Source organism: Bison bison, unplaced genomic scaffold (genome assembly GCF_000754665.1).
Source record: "Bison bison bison isolate TAMUID 2011002044 unplaced genomic scaffold, Bison_UMD1.0 scf7180017864067, whole genome shotgun sequence".
NCBI classification, from domain to species: Eukaryota; Metazoa; Chordata; class Mammalia; order Artiodactyla; family Bovidae; genus Bison; species Bison bison.
This window is the reverse complement of record NW_011494639.1, coordinates 382,340-392,272: the sequence shown is the minus strand read 5'-3', so window position 1 is coordinate 392,272 and position 9,933 is coordinate 382,340. Positions and strand designations below refer to the sequence as shown.

Sequence of the window (9,933 nt, the reverse complement as noted above, 5' to 3'; positions counted from 1 at the left end):
ACAGGCGAGGCACGGTACTCGCTGAGTGAGGACAAGCTCATCCGCCAGCAGATCGACTACAAGACCCTGGTGAGGAGGCAGGGAGCCTGGCAGGACAGCGCGGACCTCCTGCTTCTGAGCCCCGCCCCAGCCTCTGGCCACCAAGCCAGACTGAGGGCTCGGCAGTGAGGCCAGGAGACCCATCTGGGGGCCAGTCCAGGCCCAGCCCAGGGTCCCAAGGGTGGGCACGCCAGCCTGGGCTTCTCTTCCCCATCTTATTGCGTGGACCCAGAGAGCTCCAATTGCCTCAGTTTACCCTAGATTGCCCAGCATCGGGCTTGGGGAAGCTGGCACGATGGAGAAGAAGTCTGCTGATTTCCAATGTAGAGACTTCAGGGAGGCGGGAGGTCAACCCACCTGCAACCACCCCTAAACCCTTAGGATGCCTGGACCCGGGATGGCAGCCTCCCCTAAGCCATTGGGGGCTACAGGGTGGAGTCCTGGTTCTTTGAGAAGTAGAGGAGTGGGCAGAAAGACTCAGGTTGCCATCGGCAGATGGCTGGAAGGTGGGAGAAACTGAGACGCAGAGAGACGCTCGGTTCTCCTGTGAGGAGGAGGAGGAGCCTGGGTAAGAGAAGGTTCCAGGGCCGCACTCCCCACCCTCAAATGACGTCTTCGACTCACATATCCCCTCCCCCACCCTCGATCACCACCTGCAGATTCTGAACTGCGTCAATCCTGACAACGAGAACAGCCCGGAGATCCCAGTGAAGGTGTTAAACTGTGACACCATCACGCAGGTCAAGGAGAAGATCCTCGATGCAGTCTACAAGAACGTGCCCTACTCCCAGCGGCCCAGGGCTGTGGACATGGACTTGGGTAGGAGCCCTGGCCTTGGCTGCACCAGGGCAGCCTCCTGAGGGCACTGGGGCTTGGGGGCAGGCTGGGAAGACGGGACGCCCTGCCCAGCAGATGGCCCCTCCTGGGGGCCTGACTGGGTCCCCCATCCCAGGTGGGGAGCCGGGTGAAACACTTCTCCCAGGGCACTGCCTGCTCAGACGTGGCTGCCTCTCAGGAGGCTCCTCCCAGCCTTGCACCCACGGAGCCCTGGACGTCTTAAGTGCTGTCATCGTCCCCGCTTGCGGGAGCCAGGGTTGCCAGGCCCCCAGAGAATGCCCCATGGGGCAGTCCCGGCCCCCGCCCCTCACACTGCTGCCCGCCCCTCCTCCCAGAGTGGCGACAAGGCCGGATCGCCAGGGTCGTGCTACAGGACGAGGACATCACGACCAAGATCGAGGGCGACTGGAAGAGGCTGAACACACTCATGCACTATCAGGTGAGGGGCTTTGCGCCAGGGACCCGGGCCTTCCCGAAATGCCCCCTCCCTCTAAGGTTTGCTCTAAGGCCCTCAAGCCCTAAAAGAGTTTTCCTGTCACCCCTATCTACCAGGGAATCCCTGGTGGCTCAGCTGGTAAAGAATCCGCCTGCAATGTGGGGGACCCTGGTTCAAGTCCTGGGTTGGGAAGATCCCTTGGAGAAGGGATGGGCTATCCACTCTAGTATTCTTGGGCTTCCCTGGTGGCTCAGCTGGTAAAGAATCCACCCGCTCTGCAGGAGATCTGGGTTCAGTCCCTGGGTCGGAAAGATCTCCCGGAGAAAGGAACAGCTACCCACTCCAGTATTCTTGCCTGGAGAATCCCGTGGACTGTAGGAGCCCCTGCAGCCCATAGGGTCACAAAAAGTCGGACACGACTGAGCAACTAAGCACAGCACAGCGCATCCCCCTATCTGACTCCTCCCTGAGTCCAGAGCAGTGATTCCCAGCCCCGCCTGCTGATTAGAATTACTGGGGGGTGTAAAAACACGAGTGTCCAGACTCATCCTGAGAAACTGGCTTAACTGCTCTGGGGTCTGGTGGGACCTTCCCATCCTATACAGAGTGTAGCTCTTCTCGTGCAGAAAAATCGCGTCTTTCAAGGACAGGTTCAGAGGCGTCTGCCACTTTCTCTGACTTCTGACTAATGCAGCTTACCTTCCACTTCGCGCCTGCAACGAAGCAGGGAATTGAGTCTTAGTTTCTGCCGCTTACTAGCTGGTGTCCTTGGGGAAGCGGCTTAAGCTCTCGCTCTTCTCATCTGTAAAATGGAGTTAATGGTGATCCCTGCCCCATGAAGTGGTGAAGAATAGACTGAATATAGTAGGTAGAGCGTTCGGCGCACCGGCAGACACACTAAAAGAACAGTCATAAAAGAAAAATCCCAACAAAAGAACAAAAGATCCAAGAAGTATCAGCTCTCACTCTGCTTGCTTCACAGGGTAACTGGTCACAGCTGGGCCCTCTATAAGATTAAGCACAGGTAGGCTGCTAGGGATTCTAAAAAAACTACTAAAATAGAAGCTGGAAAGGAGAGTCAGCGAGGGAAATTAAACCAACCAGAGGAAGCGCCTCAGGCTGCAGGACCCTGAGGGACTGCTTGATTAATAACATCACCCTCTGTCCCTGCCTCACGCGGGGAGGGTGTGCAGGGCTGGCACGCTGGGCTCTCACACACTGAGGTCCTAAAGGCCAGCAGGACCTGGCTGGGAGCCTCTTGGTGCACACAGAAAGCTAGGGGAGGGGCAAAATTCCCAAAACATTCCCTTCCAGGCTCCATCCTCCTAACTAACTTGCATTCACCATGCTGACACTTGGCCTGGACTCCCACCCTAAATGGAGAGCGCGTGGTATAGTGGAAAGAGAAAAGGGTTTGTGAGCGCTATTTAAACCCCTGCTTCCCCACGCACTGGTGATGTGACTTTAATCTCCCGGAACCCTGAGCTCCTCATGAGTAAATGGAAACACAGTCCCAAATTGCATATGTGGTTGGGAGTGTTAGAAGCCACAGGTGAGGTTTACCAGGATGCGTGTACCTCTCCATAGTAGCTATAATCATGCTGTTGATCCACCCCACCCCACTTCACATTGTGCGGAATGCATTCTGGAGCACAGTTGTAATGAACCAGTTAGAACTGAAGAAGAAAGTACAAAAGAAAAGAGCATCACGCCCCCAGTTTATGTTTCTCGAAGGCAGTGATGTGCTGCTCCTCTGTCTTTGCTGCCCTAATGCTTATGAATGGGCTGTCTGTCCTGTGACTCCCAGTCAGAAGAATGGAATATTCTTCATTACAGTGTTCATCATGCACAGCACTTTCAATTCCTTGATGTCATTTATCATTCATGTATTCATTCATTCCTCAAATATTTACTGAGATTTACTCTGTGCGAGGCACTTCCCACATGTCAGCCCTGAGTGACAGGGGACAACAGGGATATTCTTCCCTTTGAGAGATGATGATGGTGGTGGTGATGGTGGTGATGGTAATGATGGTGGTGGTGGTGGTGATGGTGGTGATGGTGCTGCTGATGGTGGTGGTGATGATGCTGATGGTGGTGGTGATGGTGATGATGGTGGTGATGATGATGGTGATGGTGGTGGTGGTGATGGTGGTGGTGATGGTGATGATGATGGTGATGGTGGTGGTGGTGATGGTGATGATAGTGGTGGTGGTGATAGTGGTGATGGGATGGTGACAGTGGTGATGATGGTGAAGACGATGGTGGTGATGTGATGATTATGGTGATGATGGTGGTGATGGTGATGGTGAAGATGACAGTGATGATAATGGTGGTGGTGGTGGTGGTGGTGATGGTGAAGATGATCATGGTGATGTGATGGTGATGGTGGTGATGATTGTGATGATGGTGGTGATGGTGGTGGTGATGTGATGATGGTGGTGGTGGTGGTGATGGTGGTGGTGATGGTGATGATGATGGTGATGATGTGATGATAGTGGTGATGGTGAAGTTGATGGTGGTGATGATGATGGTAGTGATGGTGATGATGGTGGTGATGGTGAAGATGATGATGGTGATGTGATGGTGATGGTGGTGATGGTGGTGGTGATGGTGATGATGGTGGCGATGGTGGTGGTGATCATGATGATGATGATGGTAATGTGATGGTGGTGATGGTGAAGATGATGGTGGTGATGTGATGGTGGTGATGGTGCTGGTGGTGATGATGATGATGGTGGTGATGGTGAAGATGATGGTGATGATGGTAATGTGATGGTGATGATGTGATGATGGTGGTGATGATGATGATGGTGGTGATGGTTATGGTGGTGATGATGATGATGGTGATGGTGATGATGGTGGTGATGGTGGTGTTGGTGATCATAGTGGTGATGGGATGGTGACAGTGGTGATGATGATGGTGAAGACGATGGTGGTGATGTGATGATGATGGTGATGATGATGATGATGATGGTGATGATGTGATGATGATGATGGTGAAGATGGTGATGATGGTGAAGATGTGATGATGGTGGTGATGGTGAAGATGATGGTGATGATAATGGTGATGATGTGGTGATGGTGGTGATGGTGATGATGGTGGTGATGGTGATGATGATGGTGTTGATGATAGTGGTGGTGATGGTGGTGGTGGTGATGATGATGGTGAAGACGACGGTGGTGATGTGATGATGATGGTGATGATGACGATGATGGTGATGATGTGATGATAATGGTGAAGATGGTGATGATGGTGAAGACGTGATGATGGTGGTGATGGTGAAGATGATGGTGATGATAATGGTGATGATGTGATGATGATGGTGGTGGTGATGATGGTGGTGGTGATGATGGTGGTGGTGATGGTAACCCCAGAATTTACTGACTCTCACTGGGCACCAGGCACTGCTCTCCACCTTTACTCACACTAATGCCTTTATCTTCACAACAAACCTAGACACAATTATTATCCCCTTTGACAAATGAGACAATTGAGGCACAGAGAGCTTAAGTGACTTTCCCGAAGCCATGGCGCTAGTAAGTGCAGAGGCAAGGTCAGACCCAGCCAGGCGTCTTGACCACAGCTTTGCATCATGTGTTGGTCAAGAGAAAAACTAGAGACTAAGGACAAGAGAGATTTAGTGATGAGACCAGGAGCTGAGTTGAACTGTGGTCATTCCAGTCACCTTGTGAATCTCTCTTTAGGTGACAACCAGCCATAAATGATAATGCAATCCATTCTCCCTTGGAGAATAAACCCTTGCCCCTGCCAGGAGTTCAAGTATCATTGCTAGGATGCTAGGTTGCAGAGTTCCTGAAAGATTGAGGTGGAGAGTTCCCCCTCCGTGTCAGGCCTGGTGCAAGCTGCCCGCAGGCCATGGAGCTGCCCCCGCTGGGAAGTAACTATGCCTTGGCATCTTCCAGGCACTGTGAGGAGCCTTGGACCTGCAGCTTTATGCCATCAAGTCAAAGCATTGCCCTCTTGTTACCCTCCCAGGAGTCAAAGGTCCTTGGAGCCCCTACAGGAGAAAAATCTGCATAACCTTAATTAACAAAGAGATTTTTAAAAACTTCCTGGGCTCCCGCAGATTTATAGGGAGGGTGAAATTAAACACCACCGCTAAAACTGGCTATCAGGGAATCTCGTTAGCACTAATGTTCATTTATAGTTTGACTTCCCAACATTTAATTCCTTTTTGGTGGGAGAGAGGGACTGACAATTTAAGACCCAGAAAGATGGTTTTACGACTGGTGCAGCTATAAATCAAACTTATAAAGTTCATAAAAATTGTTAAAATAAAAAATGGTTTAATAGGAATGTTTTATGGCCCATAACATTATTATAGCTGTTTTATTCCCTCTGCGTTAGGGGTTTAATTGGATCGCCACAATTCTGGGGATTCTCCGTTTTTATTGGATGGAGGATAATCTTAAATCAAAATGGCTCCAAATGTCTTCAATATGGCGCCTCATTTATCAGCCGTCGCCCTGCAGGCTGGGTGCTGAGCCTCGGCACCCTCACAGAGGACATGCAAGACACCTTCTTTCTCTCTTGAGTCCCCAGGAGCGGCTGCCCTCTGGGGAAGTTCCTCAAGGTGGCTGAACCATTATAGGGCCCAGGCCAGAAAGAAATCAGAGCCAAAAGGGAAAAATGGGCTCAGACCAGGGTGTCTTGAAATAAAATCGCGAATTAGAATGCAATGAGGAGAACACGTGCTCTGGAGCCCGGCAGCCTGGTGACCAATTTCGGCTCTATCGTATGTGAAGCATGTGACCTTGAAGGCGGAGGCTCAGCCGCTCAGGGCTTCGGTTCCTCCTCTGTGAAATGCGGACAGTCGTGTGTAACTCACGGAACTGAAGGTAGGCTGGGCTACCCCAGCTCCCTCTAACAGAAACACAAGGCAAACCACGTGGATACCTTGACATTTTTTTACTAGTCACATTTAAAAAGTAAAAATGAACGGATGAACGTGATGTTAACAATGTTGTCTGTAACACCACTGATCTAAAATAATTGTCATTTAAACACACAATCAACATAAATGTTATTCATGAGGCAGTTTGTATACCTTTATTCAGGCTCAGTCATTGAAATTCGGTGTGTCTTCTACACTTCCAGCATACCTGGGCCGAACACTTACAGGGCACCTCCCTTTGGTCCAGTCAGACTATAAGAGCCCAACAGCTACAGGTGGCAAGTAGCTACCATGCTGAATAGCAGCAATGATTATTCCTAGCGTTCCTCACCTCCTCACCCTCTACCCCTACCTATTCCATCAGCTTCTAGAAGTATCGACAGTCCCATTTCCCAAGGTGCTGACATCCACCCAAAGTGTCCTCTCTCATCTCCCCCTCAGGTGTCAGACAGATCGGTGGTGGCCCTGGTCCCCAAGCAGACCTCCTCCTACAACATCCCCGCCTCCGCCAGCATCTCCCGGACATCCATCAGCAGATACGGTGAGGACCGCAGACGCGGCCTGGGCGGCCAGGGGCACCTTCTGTGACTCCAGGGGCTGCTCCCCCCCCCTCCCGACGGTGGGAGCCTGTGCCGCTGCCACAGCTGGCCTGCAATCAAAGGAGACCGGCACGGCCAGTCTCCTCGGGGCTGTGGCACCAGATGGCACCATGAATCTTCCCTTGGATAGCCCAGGTCTGATGGAGGCATCTGAATGGCCCAGAACCAAGGAGGCCCTTGGATGGGACATTCACAGAACTCAGTCCCAGTGCGTGCTTACTGTCCTGGCTGAATCATTTACAATGTCCCCCCTTTACTCTCGGTGATACGGACCAAATAACTTCCCTGGTGGCGCAGATGGTAAAGAATCTGCCCACAATGTGGGAGACCCAGGCTCGATTCCCTGGGTTGGGAAGGTCCCCTGGAGAAGGAAATGGCAACCCACTCCAGCATTCTTGCCTGGAGAATCCCATGGACAGAGGAGCCTGGGGGGGCTACAGTCTATGGGGTCGCAAAGAGTCGGACAGGACTGAAGTGACTAACGCTTTCGCTTCGCTTCCCCGTTGGCTCTCAGTAGTATCCCGATACGGGCATTCGGTTGGCCGTCCCAGGCCTTCCAGCCCTGAGTGCTGGGCCCCCAGTACCCTCTGAGGATGAGGCTGAGGAGTTTCTGTTCCTCTAGTTCTGGGTGGCGCTAGTCTTCGAGCCGTGCAGCCAAAGGGCCCCTCAGGCCTGAAGCAGGAGGGGCTCTGGCAGTTCTGTATTCTGGGCCCTAAGTAAGAAGGAGCCTTAACTCCCGAGAGGGAGCTTTTCCATTCACAGACCTTAGTGCCCACACTTCGATCAAGCCCCTGTGAGAATATCTGGCTGACATTCCACCTATTGATTGGTCTTTGCTGGAAGCATCACGGATGGAGGTACCCCTGTATTCCCCAGGGCCACACCAGCTCACAGAATTTCTAGAATCTCATTTTGGCAACAAGATTTCAGGCTGTCCTCACACCAGCCAAGGATCACTAAAATAACCCACCAAATATGAAACCCCAAGAGCTCCCTTCCGATCGAAACCAGCTTGTTCTTAGTGAGGGCAGCAGGTGGCCAGGGATTCTAGAAGGATTCTACCAGCAAGGATGAGGAAACGAGTCACTCACGGGCCTCCGCCGCCTCCTTCCCCTCAGACTCCTCCTTCAGGTACACAGGCAGCCCCGACAGCCTGCGGTCTCGGGCCCCCATGATCACCCCGGACCTGGAGAGCGGGGTCAAGGTGTGGCACCTGGTGAAGAACCACGACCATGGGGACCAGAAGGAGGGGGACCGGGGCAGCAAGATGGTGTCGGAGATCTACCTGACCCGGCTGCTGGCCACCAAGGTAACAGCCCTGCTCTGCCCTGGCCCCGGGAGGGCACCTCAGAGACGTGTCCTGCCCCAACCCCTACCCGGCCCATGGCACAGGAAGGATGCCACGGGCTCTGCCCCTCCAGGGGACCCACCTGAACAAGGAGGGCCTCGTCCTGGGGTGTGCTTCCCTGGAGGTCAGGCCACTGCTGTTCTCTACCCTGCAGCAAAAATCACAGTGGTCTGCCCAGCTCACTCCATAGCTCCCCTGTTACTCCTCTGAGGACCGGTGCTCTGGCTTCTGGGTCCCCATACCCCTCAAGAAGATACTGGGGTTTTTATTGGCAAATATGAGATGGACGGATATGCCATCCTCCTCTGTCAGTGTCTTCTCTACCCACTTTCTGCCCACACTGGGAGCAAAAGCATGAAGGCCTGGTCCGTCTGGTAATATAAGAGAGAGCTTCCCCTTCCCCATTCCATCACGTGTGTGCGTGCTAAGTCGCTTCAGTCAAGTCCACCTCTTTGCAACTCCATGGGCTGTAGCTCTCCAGGCTCCTCTGTCCATGGGATTCTCCAGGTAAGAATACTGGAGTGGGCTGCCATTTCCTCCTCCAGGGAGTCTTCCTGACCCAGGGATCAAACCCATGTCTCTTGAGTCTCTTGTATTGGCAGGTGAGTTCTTTACCACTAGCCACCTGGGAAGCCATCTCATCTACCCCGACAAATGCTGACAGAGGCTGAGATCTAAAGCAGCCTGCCAGCCTCCCCAGCAGAGAACAGTATACCTATAAGCATAGCAACCATATATAGCTTGTATTTGACAGGACTCTCCTCCACTGAACCAACAAAAATGCTGCTGAAATTCTAATACAGTGGCTTCTCAGACTTGTTCCCTGAAGTGTCACAGAAATACACCATCAGGGAATGTGTCTCAAATTTTGCTGATAATATGCTGATAAGAGACCAGACTTCCCAAGTGACTCAGTGGTAAAGAACCCATCTGCCAGATCAGGAGATGCAAGAGATGTGGATTCTATCCCTGGGTCAGGAAGATGCCCAGGAGGAGGGCATGGCAACCCACTCCAGTATTTTTGCCTGGGAAATCCCACAGACAGAGGAGCCTGGTGGGTTATAGTCCATGGGGTTGCAAAGAGCTGGACACAACTTAGCAACTGCACACTCACAAAGAGACTCCAAAAGGTTGGACATTTACTGACCTTCAGAGATGTTTCTTGAGCCTGCGAACTGTGGGCCCCAGGCCCAGCCTTGGCCCTGCCCCCCAATATCCTCCAAGGCCCGGTGATCAGGGCTGTGCCTGAACATTCTTAGATCTGTACCCTTCACCCAGTCCTCACTGTAGACCCCACTTATCCCAGGCTGCTAACACAGTGAACCCTTTCACACCTTCCTGCCAGGCCCTCTGCGGCCCTCCCCTGCTCCTGCTGGAGGGTCCCAGTCCTCTGGCTGGTTCTTTAGATGCCCTCTCACCCTCTCATACCAGCCCGTGCCCCTCATTCCCTGTGGGAAGCCTGAGCTTGGAGCACTTTCTGTCTTCGATCAAACTCCCTCTGCCCACACCCACCTGGCGTGGACACAAGCATAAGTGTGCACGTGGCTCCCGGTTGGAGGCAGTTCCTCCTGGAAATCTGCAGCCCATCAGTCCTTCCCACCTCCCCGACACCCCAGAAGGACCCTCGTCCCCCCACCTCTGCCGTCCTGTCTGCACAGCCTGGCGTCGCAGACAGATTTCCAAGGCAGGGTTGGTCCAAGCAAGGCACCATCCGGCCTGTGTGTCTGCTGCCAGCCCCCCTCCCCCACCTCACCC

At 52.9% G+C, this 9,933-nt stretch overlaps 1 protein-coding gene across 1 annotated transcript in view; it reads left to right on the top strand.

Annotated features, from left to right (window-relative positions):
* PLXNA2 (plexin A2) overlaps nt 1–9,933 on the top strand; it is a 235,023-nt gene that overhangs the window by 218,045 nt on the left and 7,045 nt on the right. Inside the window, exons 28-32 of the mRNA XM_010836877.1 lie at nt 1–69; nt 699–858; nt 1,212–1,315; nt 6,673–6,772; nt 7,949–8,375. Coding sequence (XP_010835179.1) covers nt 1–69; nt 699–858; nt 1,212–1,315; nt 6,673–6,772; nt 7,949–8,375 — 860 coding nt within the window. The remainder of the gene's footprint in view (nt 70–698; nt 859–1,211; nt 1,316–6,672; nt 6,773–7,948; nt 8,376–9,933) is intronic.